Consider the following 24,687-nt stretch of genomic DNA (forward strand, 5'->3'; position numbering starts at 1 on the left):
AAGTAGAACTAAAAAAAAAAAAAAAAAAAAAAATAATAATAAAAAAAATCAGTTAAGATTATTACATCAGTTTTGTTACAGTAAGACCCTAGTTAGATAATAGAATGTGTTTATTTAATTATCTATCTTTTTTCCAGGAAAGAAAATGTCAGACTGCCAATATTTATCAAGAAAATAGTTGCTGATCAAAACATCTATGTGACAAGCAAAAACAAATTTGAAGTTGGAAACAGTAGCAAACAAACTGAATTCCCAGCAGCAGATGAAAAAAAATCAGATAATAGAATGTGTTTATTTAATTCTCTATCTTTTTTCCAGGAAAGAAAATGTCAGACTGCCAATATTTATCAAGAAAATACTTGCTGATCAAAACATCTATGTGACAAGCAAAAACAAATTTGAAGTTGGAAACAGTAGCAAACAAACTGAATTCCCAGCAGCAGATGACTATTTGATGTCTGTTGAAAATGATCCAAACATCATCAACAAACAACCACCTGTGAATGAAACTCCAAATGATTCCGATCATAATGGAAACACAAGTAATGATGAATCTAATGATCCAGTGTGGATACCTGATGCATCTCCTAAAACATCTAATAGAAATAGAAGAAGAGACAAAAAGAACAAAGTTGAAAAGGGAAAGAGCCTGAATGTTACAAAGAAAACTGTTAGTCAAACAGAACCCAAATGTTATCAAGATCCTTTTGACAAACTTCTGAGTGAACAAAATGAGCAAAAGAAAGAAAATGATGGTCAGAAGGAAATCAAAGAAAAAATTGACCAAAAGAAAGTTAAAGAGATAAGCCAAACCCCTTTATCTGATACAGAAAAGGAAGAAAATGAAGACTTGTTTATTGTAAACAGAGTGGAAAGAAATAAAAGGAAAATTTCAATTAACTTTGATAGTGAAAGTAGCTCCACAGCAACAGAATGTGACAAATTTGATGAAGAAAGTTCCAATGAACCAAGTTCAACACAACTAAGATGTGTCTCTAAAACTTATCCGAACAAAACAAAGAACATTTCAGATGTCATGTCTGTTGAAAATGATCCAAACATCATCAACAAACAACCACCTGCGAATGAAACTCCAAATGATTCCGATCATAATGGAAACACAAGTAATGATGAATCTAATGATCCAGTGTGGATACCTGATGCATCTCCTAAAACATCTAATAGAAATAGAAGAAGAGACAAAAAGAACAAAGTTGAAAAGGGAAAGAGCCTGAATGTTACAAAGAAAACTGTTAGTCAAACAGAACCCAAATGTTATCAAGATCCTTAAATCTAATGATCCAGTGTGGATACCTGATGCGTCTCCTAAAACATCTAATAGAAATAGAAGAAGAGACAAAAAGAACAAAGTTGAAAAAGAAAAGAGCCTGAATGTTACAAAGAAAACTGTTAGTCAAACAGAACCCAAATGTTATGAAGATCCTTTTGACAAACTCCTAAGTGAACAAAATGAGCAAAAGAAAGAAAATGATGGTCAGAAGGAAATTGAAGAAAAAATTGACCAAAAGAAGGTTAAAGAGATAAGCCAAACCCCTTTATCTGATACAGAAAAGGAAGAAAATGAAGACTTGTTTATTGTAAACAGAGTGGAAAGAAATAAAAGGAAAATTTCAATCAACCTTGATAGTGAAAGTAGCTCCACAGCAACAGAATGTGGAAAGGAATGTGACAAATTTGATGAAGAAAATTCTAATGAAGAAAGTTCCAATGAACCAAGTTCAACACAACTAAGATGTGTCTCTAAAACTTATCCGAACAAAACAAAGAACATTTCAGATGTACATATTCATGAGAAAAGTGCTGCCTCTATTTTTGACTTTGATGAGTATGTTGAAGAAAGTTGTAAAGCCACTCTACTGAACAAGTATGCACTGCTGAGGAACAGAAAACGTATGAAACCCAAAGATGACATTGGAGATAATGAAGATAAAGAAGAAGATGAACTGGAGTTGTTCAAAGATAGCAAGAAAACAGATACCAAGGTTAGTTCAAGAAAAAGAATCAAACAAACGGACAGCAAAACGGTAGACATTGATAAAACAGAAATATCTAAAGACAATGAACAACAGTCCAAGCGAACTCGAAAACAGTTAGGAGTCAACAAGAACACAAGTGAAATTGAAAACCTCATTCGAAGCAAAAAGTTGAAAGTGGACAAAGATATAGAAAACGAAGATGGCTCAACCGAGAAAAAAGAAATCCCAATTGATGGTTTGAATCCAAAGGAAATAGACAAAATCCTCAATGAAGATAAACAACTCAACGTTGTACCTAGAAGTACAAGACAGAGGAAAAACTCGAAAATTGAGGATACAGTCAAAGCTGAGAGTACGAAACATGAACCAAGTGTTAAAAATCCACCAAGACAAGTGAGAACTAAAACCCTCAGTGAAACATCTACAGACACAAATGTCATGGACACAAACAAAAACACCAATGGAGAAACAAATGAAGCTGCCAAAACCAAACGAACAACCAGAGCAACTCCAAGGAGCGTTAACAAAAACGCCAAGACAACTGAAAGTAACATTGAACCAACTAAAAGCACAGAACCTGTTTCCAGTGAAGAAAAGTCTATCACACCCATACGGAAACCAGGCAAACGTTTGCTAAAACCAACTAGTATACCTGAGGATAACAGTGCTACCTCAACCAGTACAGGGGAATATCTAACACCTCTGAGTAACACACCAGGTGATGTAGCTACCCCTCGTGAGGGATTAGATGAAGGATTAACCACACCCAAATCCAGACATGCATTCAAAGTACCAGATAACAATGCAACCCCTGTAGCGAAAACTAAGAAAGAAACTACGAAGAAAAATGCTGTGAAAACTCCATCCACTCTGGCTGATGCAAAGAAAGATACAGCTACTCTTAAAACTCCATCTGCTGTAGCTACTGGGAAGAAAGATACGGTTGTGAAAACTCCTGTTACTCCAGCAACAGTAAAGAGGAATCCACTGCTCAATGCAATGTATAAGAGAAATGTCAAGGGAGAAACACCGCTACATATGGCTTGTAAGGTAAAGATTTCACTACTTTTTTTTCCTTCTAAACAAGTGCTATCGATAGGCAATATAGGTACCTATGCATAATAGCATTCTTGTCCCTTGTCAAATCTGCCCATTTCTTACTTCATTGTAGTTTTGTATATTCCTCATGAGTTGTATGTTAAAAAATGTAGATCTTTCTAAACAAGTGCTATCGATAATCAATATAGGTAGGCATAATGGCATTCTTGTCCCTTGTCAAATCTGCCCATTTCTTACTTCATTGTAGTTTTGTATATTCCTCATGAGTTGTATGTTAAAAAAATGTAGATTTCTCCTGTTTTAGGTTCTGAAGCAGTGTAAGAGCTCCATAAAATAATTATTTCTTTGAACTTGAATGTTTCAAGTAGGTAAACTCTCTGATATTTGTACTAAGATCGGATTGGTTTTGGTTTTCAGAAAGACACAAACAAAGTACTATCCCTACTGAAGAACAATATGAATCCCAATGTGAAGGATAACGCAGGCTGGACTCCTCTGGTAAGTGATACAACATTGACTCACAAGCTTGAGGTTGTGGCTTCGATTTGAAGCAGGCTTTTCCCTTCTCAAATCTGCCAATGTTGCACGTTGGCAAGTTTGTCCCATCCATGTAGCTGGTGAATCAACAGCAGAACACTAGAAAGAAACTCTTTTAAATACTTATTTACAATTTATTAATGCAAATTTTTGAGGATGATGAGAATCGAACCTGGGACCTTCTGCATGGAAAACAAGCGTTACCATTGAGCCAACCTTGTCCTTTTTTAATTTTGTCCCCAATGAGACCTAACTTTATCCCTTTCACTCCCTCTGTCCCCCCAGCACGACGCAGTGAGCATTGGTAACGAGAGTGTAGTGCGCCTTCTCCTAGAGGCAGGGGCACGATACATATTTACCATTTGAAGAGAAGTTTAACACCATCTGTTGCCCCAACAGGGGCTCGGTTCTCCAGGACAACTGTGAAGTCAAACTGCATAGATCTTATTCCTAATTGGGAGAGCATGAGAGAAGTAGGTACCTTCCTGAGAAAACCTTTTCTTTGGTGCTTTTTGTGCAAATAAATTAAAAACAAATGAACCAACATTAAATCTACAAACTGAAGACCCCAACTCTGATTTACTAAACCCATGATTCCTTTTGTTTCAGCAAAAATCTACCCAAACAAGCCCATCACTGTATAAACTGTCTCTCTGTATATTGCTACATGTGTGTACATAAGAATGAAGTATGTCCAAAGTGTCATGCAAAATATTGCGATAAATCTTATCTGAAATATTATGAACTTGGAGACGCCAATGTTGAGTTTATTTACTCCATGGTGAATCAATTACAGTAAGTAGATTTTCTCAAAATGTTGGGGATTCCAATCTTTTATGGCTAAAGTGTTCTAAATTTTACATGAAACTCTCCAAAAAAGTTAGGAAACTTGGTGATAGGTAGATCTAAATAATAATAATAATAATAATAATAATAATAATAATAATAATAATAATAATAATAATAATAATAATAATAATAATAATAATAATAATAATAATAATAATAATAATAATAATAATAATAATAATAATAATAATAATAATAATAATAATAATAATAATAATAATAATAATAATAATAATAATAATAATAATAATAATAATAATAATAATAATAATAATAATAATAATAATAATAATAATAATAATAATAATAATAATAATAATAATAATAATAATCCTCACTGCTGTAATTGAAGACTGAAAAATTAGATAATTGGTGGATGTGTCCATTTCACTATCCATTTCTCACTTCTGGAACTAGTGCAACTGAAGAATGAAAACTATAGAAAATTAGTGGATGTCCCAATTTCACCATCCATTTCTCACTGCTGTAACTGGAAGCCTGGCCTATTCAACGGCCTGCAAGTCTACCTCACCAAGCCATGGCCTACATCCTCCCATCATATGAAATACTATACATTAATCATATATGTACATGTCTAATCACCTCCATTTCATTTCCCCTAGCTGCCTGGCCTATTCAACGGCCTGCAAGTCTACCTCACCAAGCCATGGCCTACATCCTCCCATCATATGAAATACTATACATTAATCATATATGTACATGTCTAATCACCTCCATTTCATTTCCCCTAGCTGCCTGGCCTATTCAACGGCCTGCAAGTCTACCTCACCAAGCCATGGCCTACATCCTCCCATCATATGAAATACTATACATTAATCATATATGTACATGTCTAATCACCTCCATTTCATTTCCCCTAGCTGCCTGGCCTATTCAACGGCCTGCAAGTCTACCTCACCAAGCCATGGCCTACATCCTCCCATCATATGAAATACTATACATTAATCATATATGTACATGTCTAATCACCTCCATTTCATTTCCCCTAGCTGCCTGGCCTATTCAACGGCCTGCAAGTCTACCTCACCAAGCCATGGCCTACATCCTCCCATCATATGAAATACTATACATTAATCATAAATGTACATGTCTAATCACCTCCATTTCATTTCCCCTAGCTGCCTGGCCTATTCAACGGCCTGCAAGTCTACCTCACCAAGCCATGGCCTACATCCTCCCATCATATGAAATACTATACATTAATCATATATGTACATGTCTAATCACCTCCATTTCATTTCCCCTAGCTGCCTGGCCTATTCAACGGCCTGCAAGTCTACCTCACCAAGCCATGGCCTACATCCTCCCACGGTAGACATTGATAAAACAGAAATATCTAAAGACAATGAACAACAGTCCAAGCGAACTCGAAAACAGTTAGGAGTCAACAAGAACACAAGTGAAATTGAAAACCTCATTCGAAGCAAAAAGTTGAAAGTGGACAAAGATATAGAAAACGAAGATGGCTCAACCGAGAAAAAAGAAATCCCAATTGATGGTTTGAATCCAAAGGAAATAGACAAAATCCTCAATGAAGATAAACAACTCAACGTTGTACCTAGAAGTACAAGACAGAGGAAAAACTCGAAAAATGAGGATACAGTCAAAGCTGAGAGTACGAAACATGAACCAAGTGTTAAAAATCCACCAAGACAAGCGAGAACTAAAACCCTCAGTGAAACATCTACAGACACAAATGTCAAGGACACAAACAAAAACACCAATGGAGAAACAAATGAAGCTGCCAAAACCAAACGAACAACCAGAGCAACTCCAAGGAGCGTTAACAAAGTGAGAACTAAAACCCTCAGTGAAACATCTACAGACACAAATGTCATGGACACAAACAAAAACACCAATGGAGAAACAAATGAAGCTGCCAAAACCAAACGAACAACCAGAGCAACTCCAAGGAGCGTTAACAAAAACGCCAAGACAACTGAAAGTAACATTGAACCAACTAAAAGCATAGAACCTGTTTCCAGTGAAGAAAAGTCTATCACACCCATACGGAAACCAGGCAAACGTTTGCTAAAACCAACTAGTATACCTGAGGATAACAGTGCTACCTCAACCAGTACAGGGGAATATCTAACACCTCTGAGTAACACACCAGGTGATGTAGCTACCCCTCGTGAGGGATTAGATGAAGGATTAACCACACCCAAATCCAGACATGCATTCAAAGTACCAGATAACAATGCAACCCCTGTAGCGAAAACTAAGAAAGAAACTACGAAGAAAAATGCTGTGAAAACTCCATCCACTCTGGCTGATGCAAAGAAAGATACAGCTACTCTTAAAACTCCATCTACTGGGAAGAAAGATACGGTTGTGAAAACTCCTGTTACTCCAGCGACAGTAAAGAGGAATCCACTGCTCAATGCAATGTATAAGAGAAATGTCAAGGGAGAAACACCGCTACATATGGCTTGTAAGGTAAAGATTTCACTACTTTTTTTTCCCTTCTAAACAAGTGCTATCGATAGGTAGGCATAATAGCATTCTTGTCCCTTGTCAAATCTGCCCATTTCTTAGGGTATACCTAAAAAACTGATTACACAAAATTCAACTGATTGGCCATAAGGAGTGCGAAAATTAGCTGACTGACCATAAGGCAATACTTACTTCATTGTAGTTTTGTATATTCCTCATGAGTTGTATGTTGAAAAATGTAGATTTCTCCTTTTTTAGGTTCTGAAGCAGTGTAAGAGCTCCATAAAATAATTATTTCTTTGAACTTGAATGTTTCAAGTAGGTAAACTCTCTGATATTTGTACTAAGATAATCTCAACGCATTTCGGATTGGTTTTGGTTTTCAGAAAGACACAAACAAAGTACTATCCCTACTGAAGAACAATATGAATCCCAATGTGAAGGATAACGCAGGCTGGACTCCTCTGGTAAGTGATACAACATTGACTCACAAGCTTGAGGTTGTGGCTTCGATTTGAAGCGGGCTTATCCCTTCTCAAAACTGCCAATGTTGCACGTTGGCAAGTTTGTCCCATCCATGTAGCTGGTGAATCAACAGAAGAACACTAGAAAGAAACTCTTTTAAATACTTATTTACAATCTCACAAACTTGAGGTTGTGGCTTCGATTTGAAGCGGGCTTTTCCCTTCTCAAAACTGCCAATGTGGCACGTTGGCAAGTTTGTCCCATCCATGTAGCTGGTGAATCAACAGAAGAACACTAGAAAGAAACTCTTTTAAATACTTATTTACAATTTATTAATGCAAATTTTTGAGGATGATGAGAATCGAACCTGGGACCTTCTGCATGGAAAACAAGAGCGTTACCATTGGGCCAACCTTGTCCTTTTTTAATTTTGTCCCCAATGACACCTAACTTTATCCCTTTCACTTCCTCTGTCCCCCAGCACGACGCAGTGAGCATTGGTAACGAGAGTGTAGTGCGCCTTCTCCTAGAGGCAGGGGCACTAGTGAATGTACCAGGGCTGCGGGACCTTCTGCATGGAAAACAAGAGCGTTACCATTGGGCTTTAATTTTGTCCCCAATGAGACCTAACTTTGTCCCTTTCACTCCCTCTGTCCCCCCAGCACGACGCAGTGAGCATTGGTAACGAGAGTGTAGTGCGCCTTCTCCTAGAGGCAGGGGCACTAGTGAATGTACCAGGGCTGGATAATGATACGCCTCTACATCTAGCGGCTAGAGATGTACGACCGGCCCTGGCTAAACTGTTGATACAATATGGAGCTGATGTGGACAAGAGAAATATTCAGGGACACAAACCTTTGTAAGTAAATGTCTTAATTTTACCCTTATTCACTTGTAGGGAACTGTAGTACTTACTTAAAAATAGGCCCCTATTTAGCTCAAGCCTAACTGGGTCCAAAAAACTAATCAACAATCTTCCTTTTTTATGAAATATTTGTAAAAAGAAGAAAGAAAAAAAAATTGAAAGTAAGGTGAAGTTATTCTAAGACATTCTCTGCCACTTGACACCTGTGAAAATTTATCAAAATCAGTCCAACTAATCAACAATCTTCCTTTTTTATGAAATATTTGTAAAAAGAAAAAAAAAATGTTGAAAGTAAGGTGAAGTTATTCTCATACATTCTCTGCCACTTGACACCTGTGAAAATTTATCAAAATCAGCCCAATTGTATGAGAGTTATCAAGTCATCACAAACAAACTAAATTATTCAAAAAAGGTTATTTGTACCTAAACACATAGTTGATGCGAAATAAAATATATCCTAATCATCTCTCTTCTATGCCCCTCCCCCTACAGAGAATACTTGGATGTGATTGGTCGAGACGACATCACTAATCAACAATCTTCCTTTTTTTATGAAATATTTGTAAAAAGAATAAAGAAAAAAAAATTGAAAGTAAGGTGAAGTTATTCTAAGACATTCTCTGCCACTTGACACCTGTGAAAATTTATCAAAATCAGTCCAATTGTATGAGAGTTATCAAGTCATCACAAACAAACTAAATTATTAAAAAAAGATTATTTGTACCTACACACATAGTTAGTGCGAAATAAAATATATCCTAATCATCTCTCTTCTATGCCCCTCCCCCTACAGAGAATACTTGGATGTGATCAGTCGAGACGACATCAAGACGGACATCTTGACAGCCCTCTCCTTGCCACGCCTGAGTGCAGCCCCACCCCCTTCTCTACCTAACTGTATAGATATAGTAATATATGCTGATCAGCTAGACAAGACCCAGACATCAGGGCTGGCACAGTTTGTTAAGACCTTGTCTAGTGGAGCAGATGTACCTATCATTGTGTCTACACTCTTACAGTGAGTATTACCTATTGAATAGAAAATATTGAGGAAAAAAAATGTGTTTTGCATAAATGCTCGTTACAAATGTCATTTCCCACAAAATACACTACGCTAAATTTTCTGACTAGACTTGGACTCGAACCACCAATCTCCAGATCCAAAGTCAGAATGAGACTGAAAAGTCCGTTTCCTCCTGCAGTCTGAACCAAACCCAAACCGAAAGGAAAATCAGCTTCAGCCTGGCTAGCTGAAGGTTACAAAGGGTTCATCATGCTTCAAAGGAATGTTTTGCATAAATGCTCGTCACAAATGTCATTTCCCTCAAAATACATTACGCTAAATTTTCTGACTAGACTTGGACTCGAACCACCAATCTCCAGATCCAAAGTCAGAATGAGACTGAAAAGTCCCTTTCCTCCCGCAGTCTAAACCAAACCCAAACCGAAAGGAAAATCAGCTTCAGCCTGGCTAGCTGAAGGTTACAATGTTACAAAGGGATGCTTCAAAGGAAAAGCACAGGTCCTCATGATGGTTGACTGCTTTACGGGACGGGCCAAGTAATCTTGGCCTAGAGACAATCAACCACCCTTGGTGCAACAACACCATTACAACAACAATAACAATTACAAGAACATATTATATTCCCGTTTGATTTCAGATCTAACGTGAACATCCTACTAGTGAATGGTACACCAGAGCGTACCTGTATAGCTACATGCAATGTACTCCGTCAAAGGAAAAGCATAGGTTCTCATGATGGTTGACTGCTTTTCGGGACGGGCCAAGTAATCTTGGCCTAGAGACAATCAACCATCCTTAGTGCAGCAACACCATTATAACAAATACAAGAACATATACTCCCGTTTGATTTCAGATCTAACGTGAACATCCTACTAGTGAATGGTACACCAGAGCGTACCTGTATAGCCACTTGCAATGTACTCCGCCAAAGGAAAAGCACAGGTCCTCATGATGGTTGACTGCGGTTCGGGACGGGCCAAGTAATCTTGGCCTAGAGACAAGCAACCACCCTTGGTGCAGCAACACCATTAGAACAACAATAACAAATACAAGAACATATACTCCCGTTTGATTTCAGATCTAACGTGAACATCCTACTAGTGAATGGTACTCCAGAGCGTACCTGTATAGCCACTTGCAATGTACTCCGTGCTATTCTGTCTGGTATCAAAGCTGTAGATTATACATGGATATCCCGTAGCTTGGAGATAGGCAAGGTTCTGCCTGTGGAGGAGTTTGAGATCCTGGGCACTGTGGATTATCCACTGGCCAAACCATTCCATAGGAGTCGGGAGAATAAGGAGAACCTTGTAAGTGAATCGAGATGAGTAGGAAATAGTAGGTACTTGTTTTATCTAGGAATTTCTCAATAACAATACTCTTCAACACAATGTTGCATACTGTCGGCAAAGGGCTTTGGAGTTTTTTTTTTATCCAAAGCCCTTGAAAAAGGGGATTTATCTAAAAAGGTAATATTTATGAAATCAAACATTTTTTCTTCTAAAAGTTTTTTTTTGTGCCTTTCCTGGAGGAGCTCTTCCACCCAACCACGAAAATTCTGAAAAAGGTTTGTCTTTCTAAGTTGTACATGTCTAATCACCTCCAAAATCGAGATGAGTAGGAAATAGTACTTACTTGTTTTATCTAGGAATTTCTCAATAACAATACTCTTCAACAAAAGCCAAAGCCTTAAGGACTTTGGAGTTTTATTTTTATCCAAAGCCCTTAAAAAAGGGAATTTATCTAAAAAGGTAATATTTATGAAATCAAACATTTTTTCTTCTCCTGAAAGTTTTTTTTCCCCCCTGGAGGAGCTCTTCCACCCAACCACGAAAAATCTGAAAAAGGTTTGTCTTTCTAAGTTGTACATGTCTAATCACCTCCATTTCATTTCCTCTAGCTGCCTGGCCTATTCAACGGCCTGCAAGTCTACCTCACCAAGCCATGGCCTACATCCTCCCCCCTCTCCTCTGAAGACATGCGTGATATATTCAAGCGAGGGGGCGCCACATTACTGAATCGTGAACCGGACCCCGAGTCTATGAACCTCAGCGAGTCCAGTGTGATGTATCACGTGAATAGGCCCCAGCATCGCCTGTATAACCTGAGCCAAGCTATAGTGTACAGTGAGGAGGCCCTACCTAGACGGCTGTATAATATGGAACATGTGAAGGCACTGGGGTTGAGCTGGGTCAGAGCCTGTGTGGAACAGTTTGAGATAGTCCAACCTAAATCACCTTATGAACAATAGAGGTCTGGACTCTATTGATCATTTACATGTGCCGAAATCCCAGGTAAATTTTGCCTATTCACACTTAAAGTACAAATGTTAGCCCCCTCGAAAATATTTCGCAATACATACATAGGTATGTTCTAAACAAGTAACCTCCCGTGGCCGAGTGTTTATCACATTAGTCTTGCACGCCAGAGGCCCGGGTTCGATTCCCGGCGAGGTCGAAGTTTTTACGGCTCTGTGCTTAGAGTTCGGGGTGCGCTCCGCCTCGTGAGGACATTTGAGGATCTACTTCATTGGGGTAGCGGCATTACCAGTACCAAATAATTTTCGTATCGCCTTGTTTCCCTGTCTTTATATTCCAAGTTACTTTATGATATTTTGTGTAGAGATTTTGTAAATCCCTTATTTTCCCTCCAATTTATTCCCAATGTTCAAACGTAATATTTCGTCATATCAAGTTTTTGTACTTTTGTTACTTTTTATAAATTAATAAAATCAAAATTTGCTCTTATTTTTTCGAATAACAAATAGTTTAAGAGTTTTTTCATTGAATTAATTATTTTATCGTTGAAAAAGCGTCCTGATTTATTGAGAAATTTTCGTACATATCGAGTATTTAAAGTTTTTGCTTCATTAAAAGCGGTCTAATCATTCGAGAGAGTTATGTTGAAATAAACCAATTGAAATCTTCGTGTTAACACTAAAGTAAGTAGGTATGTAGGTTATTAGATTAGGTAGGTACAGCCCCGCTCTCCCTCCCTCTCCTCTTTCTCGCTCTCTTCTCTCCCTCTTTATCTCTCTCTCTCCCCTTCTCTTCTATAAATTAATCATGCATTCCTTTTGTGCACTTTTATCATTTTTGTTTCAATATTTCATTGTATAATATGGAACATGTAAAGGCACTGGGGTTGAGCTGGGTACGAGCTTGTGTGGAACAGTTTGAGATAGTCCAACCTAAATCACCTTATGAACAATAGAGGTCTGGACTCTATTGATCATTTACATGTGCCGAAATACTTTTCCCAGTGGAGTGGGAATCATAGCTATTCGCTATTCCACAAAGAACTTTGTGCCAGTTATGACGTAACATTACAGACGGAAACTTTACAGGATTTGGTCTATTAGTAGTCCAACTGGAGAGGTGGCGTCATTTTTTCAGGATATTTTCCATATGTTTGCATGTTTGCAATAATGAGAACCATCCAAAATAATAGGTAAAAATAACAGTATTCGTGCTTGTTAACAATTAGCACACAAGAAAAAATCATTGAAACTATAAGGATGTAAATAAAATAACAGTATTCGTGCTTGTTAACAATTAGCACACAAGAAAAAATCATTGAAACAATAAGGATGTAAATTTGCAAACTCTATACCTAAATAACTAGAATTTTGAGCAAATGAAATGATCGTATTGTATACCTAATGAAAAATAAATAATTATTTATTAACGACATGAAATACAAAGTGCTTTATTATTCATTAAAACTTGCGCGTTCTATTTCTGTCTCTCTCCAGTCTGCAATCCTTTTTGTCATCGCTTTTCGTCCATGTACGACTGTTTTATTCTGTTCAAAGTTTGCATTTATAGTGGGAACTCTGAATCTATACGCATTGGACGTAATTTTCTCGTAAAATTTGCATCTACACCAGAGCCCGCAAGGCGCGATTTTCCTCTCCTCTATGTTTTTTAAATTGATTCATTTAGAAATTGTAACTCCTTTCTAATGTGGCCCTTTTTGTTCGTAAAACAACACTATTCCTTTCAGGCATAGGTCCCAGATATACGAGAAAGTATAACTATGAGTGTACCACTCTGTAAATATCAAGCACAGAACTTATGCTGCAAGGTCAATGTAAACTAAACACAACTTTACGAGGTACTGTACATATTTGCTTTTGAAATCTCTTCAATATAATGCAACACTACAGTCAACGCTTAAGGTAAAGTGAAATGCAGTAACCTCTGAAGTTGAAGTATACCTACTTACCTACCTAGGATGTGAAGGATGTCTGAAAAAGTAAAATGAAATAAATTGAAAAATGTCTCTGGGAAAGTACAAAAATGTATAATTTTATTATGAAAAAAATATAAAAGTATAAAAAAGCATACCTATATAGGTAGACTTGTGTTCACTATTGAAAGATATCATTCTTTGTTTTGTAATTTTTACGTACAAGGTTCTTTCTGGCTTGCTCTCAAACCTGCACTTTTCAGATTAGGCTTCGGCAGTTTCAAGATAGGTATGGGTCTTGTATAAAAGTATAAAAAAGCATACCTATATAGGTAGACTTGTGTTAACTATTGAAAGATATCATTCTTTGTTTTGTAACTTTTACGTACAAGGTTCTTTCTGGCTTGCTCTCAAACCTGCACTTTTCAGATTAGGCTTCGGCAGTTTCAAGATAGGTATGGGTCTTGGCGGTTTTGATGTTATGATTTTGGACGGCAGCTTTTGCAGCTCTTTCAAATCTGGTCTCTTCGGTTTCACTACTTTGACATCACTCGTTTTAATCTCTAGATTGTCTTCAGTGTTCTTGAACGTATTTGCTGTATCACATGGTTTTTGTTCTACGCTTGCTCTGTATAGATTCTCATAGGGGTGAAAGGTAGGCCTGTCATCTTGAGCTAGCTGATTGAAATGATCGTAACTCGGATAGTTTTGTTTCAGTTGATTCTCTCGATCTTTCATTTCCGATAGACTCGCGAATCCTACCATGGGTGACATTTGACTTTGACGTGCGTCAGAGTATCCGCTCAGATCGTGTTGAGATTGAACAGATCCCAGGAGTGGGGCTCGCAGTGAGATCCCGACAGGTGGTTGCTGGGGTGATAGGATGGCCTGGGTGGGAAGTTGAACATTGTTACTAATGGAGGATCCTAGAATCTGATTTGCATTGCTATTGAACAGATCCCAGGAGTGGGGCTCGCAGTGAGATCCCCACAGGTGGTTGCTGGGGTGATAGGATGGCCTGGGTGGGAAGTTGAACATTGTTACTAATGGAGGATCCTAGAATCTGATTTGCATTGCCAGACGCACAAGGGATGTTGGCAGATTTCTGTTCAGACTCAAACGATACACTTGATTCGGATAGAGGTGCAGACTTTTTTTTTTACTTTGTTCTTTCCTCCTCCCATTCATTCTCCTCCTTTTTCTTCTTCTGCTCTTTCGCTGCCTCTTCTTTCTCTTTTCCTGCTCCGTCAATCCTTCTCTTTCTTCTACTCCTCTTCCCTTTTTCTGCCTTCTTTTTCTTCACCTTCTTCTCCTCCATACCCTTTTTTCTTCTACTCCTCTTTTTTTTCCTTTTCCTTCTCTCCTCCTCCATCTTCTCCTCATACTATTTCTCCTTCACCTTCTTCCCTCCCTCTATTTCGTTCCTCTCCTTTATTTCATCTGTGTTTTAATTTATTTCTCCTTTATTATTTAAGCATTTTAGAGAGATGTGAGCTGCTGCGCTTTTTGAGCTTTTGTTGTGTAATTTTTATACGCTTTTTTTTTGTCTTTTGTGCCACTCAAGTAGGATAGGAAGCTCACTATAGTGGAATAGTAGAACCCTTGTTAAATTCCAGAGAGAGAAGAGATGTGCATATTATTTTAAGTATATTAGGATTCTTCTGAAGAGAGCTCTTCTGTCTAAATTCTAGCCACTTAGCTAGGCAGGTACTTTTTTCATTGTGTGCCTTTTAAATTGGTAGACATGGTTTGTTTGTATGTATTTGGAAGTCTGCGTTGTAATACATAGTATAAAAACTCCCTAATGGTCACGGTCCGTCCGATTTTCTTGAAAACAAACAAGGTAACATTGAAAATTTTCCCACTATATTTTGGACTTGATTAGGTCTTGGAGAACACAAACCTTACCTAGTATTTGTGTGAACTGTAGAACTTACTCATAGAAAGGGCCCTTCCAAGAGCCCTAAATTCCCGAATAAGCTGAAAATCTAATGAGGAAAATATGTCCTTTAGGTGTTACACTTGTGTTTTAGGTGTTACACTTGTGTTTTAGGTGTTACACTTGTGTTTTAGGTGTTACACTTGTGTTTTAGGTGTTACACTTGTGTTTTAGGTGTTACACTTGTGTTTTAGGTGTTACACTTGTGTTTTAGGTGTTACACTTGTGTTTTAGGTGTTACACTTGTGTTTTAGGTGTTACACTTGTGTTTTAGGTGTTACACTTGTGTTTTAGGTGTTACACTTGTGTTTTAGGTGTTACACTTGTGTTTTAGGTGTTACACTTGTGTTTTAGGTGTTACACTTGTGTTTTAGGTGTTACACTTGTGTTTTAGGTGTTACACTTGTGTTTTAGGTGTTACACTTGTGTTTTAGGTGTTACACTTGTGTTTTAGGTGTTACACTTGTGTTTTAGGTGTTACACTTGTGTTTTAGGTGTTACACTTGTGTTTTAGGTGTTACACTTGTGTTTTAGGTGTTACACTTGTGTTTTAGGTGTTACACTTGTGTTTTAGGTGTTACACTTGTGTTTTAGGTGTTACACTTGTGTTTTAGGTGTTACACTTGTGTTTTAGGTGTTACACTTGTGTTTTAGGTGTTACACTTGTGTTTTAGGTGTTACACTTGTGTTTTAGGTGTTACACTTGTGTTTTAGGTGTTACACTTGTGTTTTAGGTGTTACACTTGTGTTTTAGGTGTTACACTTGTGTTTTAGGTGTTACACTTGTGTTTTAGGTGTTACACTTGTGTTTTAGGTGTTACACTTGTGTTTTAGGTGTTACACTTGTGTTTTAGGTGTTACACTTGTGTTTTAGGTGTTACACTTGTGTTTTAGGTGTTACACTTGTGTTTTAGGTGTTACACTTGTGTTTTAGGTGTTACACTTGTGTTTTAGGTGTTACACTTGTGTTTTAGGTGTTACACTTGTGTTTTAGGTGTTACACTTGTGTTTTAGGTGTTACACTTGTGTTTTAGGTGTTACACTTGTGTTTTAGGTGTTACACTTGTGTTTTAGGTGTTACACTTGTGTTTTAGGTGTTACACTTGTGTTTTAGGTGTTACACTTGTGTTTTAGGTGTTACACTTGTGTTTTAGGTGTTACACTTGTGTTTTAGGTGTTACACTTGTGTTTTAGGTGTTACACTTGTGTTTTAGGTGTTACACTTGTGTTTTAGGTGTTACACTTGTGTTTTAGGTGTTACACTTGTGTTTTAGGTGTTACACTTGTGTTTTAGGTGTTACACTTGTGTTTTAGGTGTTACACTTGTGTTTTAGGTGTTACACTTGTGTTTTAGGTGTTACACTTGTGTACCTAATGACATCAACATCGGGCAAACCGTTCGAGAGTTATGGTGTAACAAACAGGCAAGGAAATCCGGTTCGAGTTAAAACTTAGAATTCATTTCGTTCGATCACTAAACTAATTTTTGTTTCTACAATAATTTCGTTATCAAGAAATCATCCCTTCAGGGCTTTTGTCTAGCGTAAATATGAGATCGTCTGCCTATGATAAATAGATAACATAAAGTAGCAATAGTTTGATAGTAACTAATAACGGAGTTATTTCTCACTTTGATATTGGTGAGATAATCAGAGGCGAAGTTTACACTCTAATTTTAGAATATAAAGTTCAATCCTGCATGTGATAAATTATTTATTGTGTATGGGTAAATCCCTTTTCTTTTTATTTAAGACATAACTCCCTTTGCACGAATCAATTGATTCAAGATTTATCTTGAATCTTTAGTGTGGCAATTCTAGTCTTCCCATCCCTTTTGGGGTCGACGGATGGGGGGGGGGTATGGGGGGCCACCCTCATCCTCCACGCGTCCTCCTGTTGGCCCCGGGGGGGGGGGGGTTGGGTGGACTGGTGGTAGTGCTGTCACAAGTTTAAATTTAATCTTGTAATTGTCAAGATATGTCGAAATTTAATAATAAAGCACAATTATTACTATTACTACTTATTAACTTTCAAAGGGTCTGAATATTTTGCCCTTAAGGATTTCGAAAACGGTTGAGATAAGTGAGATAACTTAGAAGTAATGGTTGCCCATCCCGTAGTATGCCTCTTATCAGATGAGCGAGAAGAGACAAGACTTCTCATTTAGTTGCTGGGTTAACACGAGAACTCCAGAAAGTAACCTGTAGAAATATTTACAGTCGAAAAAGAAGTATAAATTTTGGTCGAGAGTGGGAATCGAACCCGGGACTTAAATAGGTTATTATGTATTAGGCTCGCACTAGTACCCCTTGTACCTAGTCAACCAGGTTCTCCTAAGCTAATGCTAATCTTCAACATGCTCTTCACACGCGCCACTGATTTGGGATGATCAGCATCATTAAGGAGTAAAAGATGACTAATTGACAGCCTAGATTATCTCCTAAACTCAAAGTTGACCTAATACCTGGAATATCTGATTCCAAATCACTACCACCATGGAGGTGACCCAAGTAACACTAAGCAGCTTGCTGCTAGCCTTTATTGTCTGTGCCGTAACAGCAACACCCATACCAAGTAAGTTTCCCTTACCATTACTAAAATAGATAGACATAGCATTAGGGCACCTTAATACATATTTTTATTTTCAAATTCACCATCTACATTAAGGGAATCTGTAGAAAGGAATGAGAAGCTTTGAGAATGAGTTGTTGGTCTTTGTTTATTTTTACTTTTTGTAAATTTAATGCCGCCACTGATCGCTACTCAGTTGTACTCATTTTGATCGGTGTAACATCGGAAACTACATAGATACTAGAGATCATTTCAGACTTGGTTATAAACGTGGGTTTTTCATTAGAAGAGGCTAAATAAGACAGCAGAAGAGGTGTTAAAATAAACTCACTTAAGTAATTTTTTTTTTCACGATTATTTACTCCATCCTTATCTTTTTCCCAGATCACAATGCTCAACACATAGAGAATGTGGAACCTTCAGTTGCAAAACCTATGGGGACCCCAACTGCCAGTCAATCACCATCCAAGGAACCAGCTCCTAAACTAGATAACCAAATATCTGCCGAATTATCAAGTATGGGGAACGCCAACCATCCTACAAGGAATGACGAGAACTCCGTCGCTCCAGTAGTACTAACCGTCCCAGCTAAAGCCGATTCCTCTGTCCTTATGTTACGTGTTATTACCTCCTAAATTGCCATGTCCACCGAGTCCAACGCCGTGAGTCCCGATACCAGAAACAAGTCCAGTCCCTACACCATGGACAAGTCCAGATGGAACCAATGGCTGTACCGGTACCACTGGTGCAATGGGTGCGTGCACCACGTTACAGGCAAGTCCTAGTGGCGCATGTGTGTGAATGTTTGAAGACACCGGAATACTGGTCCTGGCTAAGGGTGAAAGTCCAAGCAGTTCATTTTCTGGTGCAGAAGACGCGATTTCTTGTGCAGAGGTCTCAGCGGATCTAGGTTGAGATTCGAATGAAGAAGACCTGTCAGCGGGATTGAATTCCATATTGAGACTCATCGATCGATAGTTGTCTTGATTTGCTTGTTCACATTTTGATCCTTTAGGTAGCATTGGCTGACTAACTGGAAAATGAGGATGGATATAATTTGTCATTTGAACACTTGGCGAAACGTTGGCGTCAGCGTTTGCACTTCTCTCTGCTTCAGCATCGCGGCAGCTACGGCCGTCAGCGGTTCTGCAGTTCGAATCATAAGGGTAGCTAGAGCTATAAGGTCGGTACGGGTAAGGCCGTGAAGTGTACGGGTAACTGTGTGTTCCCTGATACTCATACGATGGTCTGTAAGGATATGGGCGACCCGAGTAGTAAGCGTTTCCTCTGAATTGATCCTCTTGGGAGATTGGTAACGCGAAATGGTTTGAGTTCTCTTCTAGATTTCCTTGACGTTCTTGAAATGGATGGAACAGATTGGACCAAAACGATTCTGAATTTCTTCCCTCTTGTTGAACCCAAGGCATACCAGGAGACATTCCCAGTACAATGCTTCCTTCTGAATTTCTTCCATCCGACATTTCAGCGGCCCGACATCTACCACTACGACAATCCGGATCATAGCGATCATACGGTCCAGTGTAGAGGTAAGGGCGATGAGGTTGATAAGGGTAAGGTCTGGATGGTATGTATGGGTATGTTGTAGGTCTGTAAGGGTATCTATCAGGATAATACTCATAAGCATCTCTGCTCTCAGCTGTCATGATATTCTGATCCATATTGCCACTGGTTTCTCTCCATTTTGTTTCGTCAGAGAATTCCTCAGTGGGGATTTCGTTGGTTTCGATTTCAGCGAATTTTTGAGTCTCAGCAAGTTTGTTTGCTTCTGATGACTTTTGTTGCATATTTCCTGAATAAAAAAGGACCTTACGAGACAGAGAGACATAAATAAGAACAAGAGAGAGGAGAGAGAATTCAGAGGAGGAAGAGTGAGGAGGAAGATTGATAGAAAGAGAGGGAGGATAAAGTCAAACTATAGTCTTATGAAACAAGACCCAAGGGACTTTTAATTCTTATTCTTTCTCTCTCCCTCTCCCTTCAATTCCTCTATTTCTTTCTCTTTCCATCTGCTTTTTTCTGTTTTTAATATTTTTCCTTCTTGTCTGACAGTTTTAATAAATTTCTTAAGTAGAATACATACCTACATACCTAGATATGTACAATAAATAGATATGTACTATAAATACATACCTACATACCTAGATATGTACAATAAATAGAGCTATAGAGCCGTAGCTTATAGATAGGTACTACGTATTATGCCCGCTGCTCAGGCTCAGACTGCAGTACTGACCTTCTAAAGTTCAGCATTTCTTGAAATTCCTCCATTGGCATCGTAGTTGACGAAAGGGTAAAATATGGTTTGCTCCGGAACAAAGCCGTTTCCATACTCAGCGTTCATCTGTCGTGTCTCGCCATCGTGATTATATTGGAGTTGATCAGGATTGACATAACTATTCATATTAGAAGACATAGCAGCATCCAAGTTCAAACAACACCTCCAGCAAACCTGTCGAACCAGCAAAACCCGAAACACCCACGAAAACTGACGAAAAACCTACAACACCGACCAAACCTGAAAAGCCTGAAGACCCAGCAAAACCAGAGCCAGCCAAAACCCACCCAAGTCCAAGAAACACTAGAACCCGTCGTAGTCCGTACAGAGGCTTTGGAGGACCTTACGGGGGTAATTTTTTAGGATACGGAGCAGCATTTCTTGAAATTCCTCCATTGGCATCGTAGTTGACGAAAGGGTAAAATATGGTTTGCTCCGGAACAAAGCCGTTTCCATACTCAGCGTTCATCTGTCGTGTCTCGCCATTGTGATTATATTGGAGTTGATCAGGATTGACATAACTATTCATATTAGAAGACATAGCAGCATCCAAGTTCAAATCCATGTCTTTGAAGTTATTTCTTTGAACGCCCAAAGGGTTTTCACTATCATCAATATTTCCCGATAAAATATTTCTCGCAAGTTCAAATCCATGTCTTTGAAGTTATTTCTTTGAACGCCCAAAGGGTTTTCACTATCATCAATATTTCCCGATAAAATATTTCTCGCTGTTTGACCACGTCCATTCCTAATATCATTATCTTGGTGTATCGTATTCATTTCTGCTGGCATTGGTTTCAAGGTCTTGGTCGTATCTTCTGAAGATAAAGTGTTGTGAGTCATGGGATGGTTTGATTGATAAGTTGTCTTATCATGCGTTGTAACTTGAGATTTATGTTTCTCACCATTGTGTTTGTGACTGTGCTGATGTTGCTGTTGGTTCTCTCTGTTTGTTGACTGATATTTGTAGTTGAGTGACGAGTAATAGTTTGTTCAATATTTCCCGATAAAATATTTCTCGCTGTTTGACCACGTCCATTCCTAATATCATTATCTTGGTGTATCGTGTTCATTTCTGCTGGCATTGGTTTCAAGGTCTTGGTCGTATCTTCTGAAGATAAAGTGTTGTGAGTCATGGGATGTTTTGATTGATAAGTCTTATCATGTGTTGTAACTTGAGATTTATGTTTCTCGCCATTGTGTTTGTGACTGTGCTGATGTTGCTGTTGGTTCTCTCTGTTTGTTGACTGATATTTGTAGTTGAGTGACGAGTAATAGTTTGGATCTTGCAATGGATTCAGAGACCATAGTGTCTTGTCTGGTTGAGGCTCGGTATAATAGAAGCTATTAGATCCATAGTTTTGGTTGCTGCTTATATCATACAAGTGATGATCGAGTGGTGAGCTGGGTTTGATTTCTGGACCGCATATTGTGGATGGTGGTTTGGTTGGATCGCTTTTGATTTCAAGACAAACTGTTGTGGAGCCTTTCCGCATATTGTGGATGGTGGTTTGGTTGGATCGCTTTTGATTTCAAGACAAACTGTTGTGGAGCCTTTGGATTTGTCTCGGGATTCCTCGTTGTCCATGAGAAGTTCGCTATCTGCTTCATCTTCTTCTCCGTGAGGCATTTGCACGTAGATTGAAGATAGAACATCTCTTCTCAAACGATTATGTTGGATGACTGAATCTTCATCACGGAATTTGACGTCTGTAATAACCCAAGTTAGATAATTGTTAGTAAATTTCTTCAGTTACCAAATACCTACTCCTTAAATTCAAACATCGATAAATGTATGAGTTTATTTAAATGCATTTTACAATTATTGTTAGTAAATTTCTTCAGTTACCAAATACCTACTCCTTAAATTCAAACATCGATAAATGTATGAGTTTATTTAAATGCATTTTACGAAAACCATTTATGTAATTTACTTGAGTTTATGTTCCCTACTAGGTATCTATACCTACTTCCTTTTTTGGTTTCTGTGAGCACATTAACATCAGTCTACTTAGAGTTACTTACCTTTCAGTGTGTTAGCATGATCAACATGTTTGTCATGGTATTTCTTGTTGTTATATAGGAATTTGTTGGACTTCGGGATCAAATTTTCCAACCACTGTAAATATCTACTCCTTAAATTCAAACATCGATAAATAATGTATGAGTTTATTTAAATGCATTTTAGGAAAACCATTTATGTAATTTACTTGAGTTTATGTTCCCATTGTTCCCTACTAGGTATACCTACTTCCTTTTTGGTTTCTGTGAGCACATTAACATCAGTCTACTTAGAGTTACTTACCTTTCAGTGTGTTATCATGATCAACATGTTTGTCATGGTATTTCTTGTTGTTATATAGGAATTTGTTGGACTTCGGGATCAAATTTTCCAACCACTGATTTTTCTTCCATCTTTTTATCTCCCACTCATCATCTTTATCATCGATTAAATTCTCAGCTTCATATTCTCTGTTCAATGTTAGTTTCTTACTATTTTTGATTCTGTTGTCGAGTTTTTGCTCATTCCCTTTCAGTTGTTGTTTTGGTTTCTTCTTTTTCATATCTTCAAAACTCCTGGGCATACCGTTTTCATACCTACTTCCTTTTTGGTTTCTGTGAGCACATTAACATCAGTCTACTTAGAGTTACTTGCCTTTCAGTTTGTTAGCATGATCAACATGTTTGTCATGGTATTTCTTGTTGTTATATAGGAATTTGTTGGACTTCGGGATCAAATTTTCCAACCACTGATTTTTCTTCCATCTTTTTATCTCCCACTCATCATCTTTATCATCAATTAAATTCTCAGCTTCATATTCTCTGTTCAATGTTAGCTTCTTACTATTTTTGATTCTATTGTCGAGTTTTTGCTCATTCCCTTTCAGTTGTTGTTTTGGTTTCTTCTTTTTCATATCTTCAAAACTCCTGGGCATACCGTTTTCATCGTATTTTGATTTGTTATTTTTCACTGATGGATTTTTGCCTTGGGTGTTTATTTTATTTTTCAAAGTATGGGCATATGGAGTGTTAGCCATGGCAGGTTCATTGCTGATTTGTTTCATGTATTTGTTTCCCATGAGTGCATTGTCGGCCTGGAATGGAAAACAGTATGGAATATTTCAACAGATTTATTGTAGCTGCAATAGGTAGTTTAACTTTTTCCCCCCATAAAGCGCTTTAACTCTGGAATACCAGGTCTTTCACGCCGGTTCTCGGTTGTTACATCAAATGGTAGAGGTCGATTTTTTGCAGATATGCGTAGTCTAACCTTAATCTCCTGGACGACGAACATATTATTCTTCATAATTTGCTTAGAGAAAATAAAAAAAAATCTCGTTTTACGAAGTGTGATAATCTGATAATAGACTTAGAAACTGGAGGTTGGAGATTCAAGTCTGAGTCAAAACTGGAAATAATTATGCTTTTACGTACACTTTTTTTTTACTTGTAGGTACCTACCTCTTTCAACAGGTTTAAAAAATCTCCAACTTTTCACCCCCAAAACCAAAAATCTCAATCCGAATAGGCATTTACTAGGTATTTATTTACTTACTTGAAAATCATCTACATACTTCCTGAGCACTAATATTATCACTTACCTCATTTTCTTCATCTCCAGTCTTATCTCTTCCATCATCTCCTCTTCTCCCATGTTCAATACCCTCACCAGCATATCTTCGAGCAGGAGTCTCAGCTAGTGAACGACCAATGTCATTTCCACTCCACTCACTATCATCACTATGAACGGAGTGAACGATGGACACAAGCGCCAAACACCAAACCAGTCTGGGGTCCATATTCCCCACGGTAAACTTCTCGAAAGTTATAGAAAACTCCTTGAAATGTTATCTTTATAGCACGGTCTAGAAAAATCTAGGCGATTTAGATTTTTTTCGCGATCAATTGGTAAAATTTCTAAATTTCTTGGATTCTTGAAAATGTTTACGTAAAATTCAGAATATTCTAACCCGTTAGACGGGTGGCAAGAAAGAGCTTGAGAAATGTTTGGTTTAAGTTCTTGTTTCGACTTTGGACATTTTTGTTTACAAAATTTCCGTCACTCAAGGAGGATGTTTGGCAAAATGGTGCAATTGTTTACGAATTGTTCGTTGCATATTTTGTGACATTCCCCGTGACCGAGTTGCTTTGGGAATATATCCAGGACATGTTTAAGGAGAAATATCAAATAATGAATCAGGGACCAAAACTACTCTCTCCTTGGTGGCACTCTAAAAGTCTAAACCACGCACTTATCGCCCTAATTCGACCATAGCGAAAATGAACCGTGTTTCGCAGTACATATCTGTAAATTGAAGCCCTACACAATCAGCCAAGGTAGTCAATCTTGATGGAATAAAGGACTCAGGTTTTGGTTATGAACTGGGTTAAGCACTATAGGAGATGAAGAAAAATGATAATAATAATAAAACGATC

General features: G+C 37.8%; 4 protein-coding genes across 5 annotated transcripts; 3 read left to right on the forward strand and 1 right to left on the reverse strand.

Moving 5' to 3' along the window:
• Positions 1-318: 318 nt before the first annotated feature.
• Positions 319-6,258, forward strand: LOC103519875 (BCL-6 corepressor-like; the record flags this gene model as incomplete). The annotated part of the gene is made up of 9 exons (XM_026831197.1): positions 319-755; positions 1,032-1,124; positions 1,306-3,047; positions 3,474-3,554; positions 3,879-3,935; positions 3,993-4,015; positions 4,203-4,388; positions 5,711-6,096; positions 6,140-6,258. Coding segments are annotated over 9 exons (3,124 nt in total), but the record flags the coding sequence as incomplete, so codon positions are not given.
• Positions 6,259-6,267: 9 nt separating this feature from the next.
• On the forward strand, positions 6,268-11,960 carry LOC113471786 (BRCA1-associated RING domain protein 1-like). 2 transcript variants are annotated; one of them, XM_026831198.1, is made up of 7 exons: positions 6,268-6,902; positions 7,286-7,366; positions 8,027-8,223; positions 8,722-8,752; positions 9,054-9,247; positions 10,332-10,563; positions 11,154-11,960. In XM_026831198.1, the coding sequence occupies exons 1-7, from the start codon at positions 6,300-6,302 to the stop codon at positions 11,502-11,504; spliced, it is 1,689 nt and encodes a 562-aa protein (XP_026686999.1). In that variant the 5' UTR covers positions 6,268-6,299; the 3' UTR covers positions 11,505-11,960. The 2 variants fall into 2 exon arrangements, with proteins under 2 accessions (XP_026686999.1, XP_026687000.1); XM_026831199.1 differs by lacking the exon at positions 8,722-8,752 and having other exon boundaries at positions 9,023-9,247.
• A 5,918-nt stretch (positions 11,961-17,878) lies between these two features.
• On the forward strand, positions 17,879-18,589 carry LOC113471787. The gene is made up of 2 exons (XM_026831200.1): positions 17,879-17,957; positions 18,339-18,589. The coding sequence occupies exons 1-2, from the start codon at positions 17,879-17,881 to the stop codon at positions 18,587-18,589; spliced, it is 330 nt and encodes a 109-aa protein (XP_026687001.1).
• Positions 18,590-20,593: 2,004 nt separating this feature from the next.
• On the reverse strand, positions 20,594-24,235 carry LOC103519878. The gene is made up of 7 exons (XM_026831201.1): positions 23,853-24,235; positions 23,168-23,345; positions 22,556-22,816; positions 21,805-21,960; positions 21,505-21,736; positions 20,905-21,214; positions 20,594-20,815 (listed from the first exon to the last, which is right to left on the reverse strand). The coding sequence occupies exons 1-7, from the start codon at positions 24,048-24,050 to the stop codon at positions 20,594-20,596; spliced, it is 1,557 nt and encodes a 518-aa protein (XP_026687002.1). The 5' UTR covers positions 24,051-24,235.
• Positions 24,236-24,687: the final 452 nt, after the last annotated feature.

This window comes from Diaphorina citri, unplaced genomic scaffold (genome assembly GCF_000475195.1).
Source record: "Diaphorina citri unplaced genomic scaffold, Diaci psyllid genome assembly version 1.1 scaffold3015, whole genome shotgun sequence".
Taxonomy (NCBI): domain Eukaryota; kingdom Metazoa; phylum Arthropoda; class Insecta; order Hemiptera; family Psyllidae; genus Diaphorina; species Diaphorina citri.

What these genes read in the sequence shown, in the direction of transcription:
- LOC113471786 (XM_026831198.1), top strand. Translation starts at nt 6,300, where the DNA reads ATGGACACAAACAAAAACACCAATGGAGAAACAAATGAAGCTGCCAAA. An exon ending in CGCTACATATGGCTTGTAAG is followed by an intron (nt 6,903 to 7,285) that starts GTAAAGATTTCA and finishes TTTGGTTTTCAG; the next exon opens with AAAGACACAAACAAAGTACT. An exon ending in ACGCAGGCTGGACTCCTCTG is followed by an intron (nt 7,367 to 8,026) that starts GTAAGTGATACA and finishes CTGTCCCCCCAG; the next exon opens with CACGACGCAGTGAGCATTGG.
- LOC113471787 (XM_026831200.1), top strand. Translation starts at nt 17,879, where the DNA reads ATGGAGGTGACCCAAGTAACACTAAGCAGCTTGCTGCTAGCCTTTATT. An exon ending in AACAGCAACACCCATACCAA is followed by an intron (nt 17,958 to 18,338) that starts GTAAGTTTCCCT and finishes TCTTTTTCCCAG; the next exon opens with ATCACAATGCTCAACACATA.
- LOC103519878 (XM_026831201.1), bottom strand. Translation starts at nt 24,050, where the DNA reads ATGGACCCCAGACTGGTTTGGTGTTTGGCGCTTGTGTCCATCGTTCAC. An exon ending in ATCCCGAGACAAATCCAAAG is followed by an intron (nt 21,737 to 21,804) that starts GCTCCACAACAG and finishes ATATGCGGAAAG; the next exon opens with GCTCCACAACAGTTTGTCTT. An exon ending in AAAGAAATAACTTCAAAGAC is followed by an intron (nt 20,816 to 20,904) that starts ATGGATTTGAAC and finishes AACTTCAAAGAC; the next exon opens with ATGGATTTGAACTTGGATGC.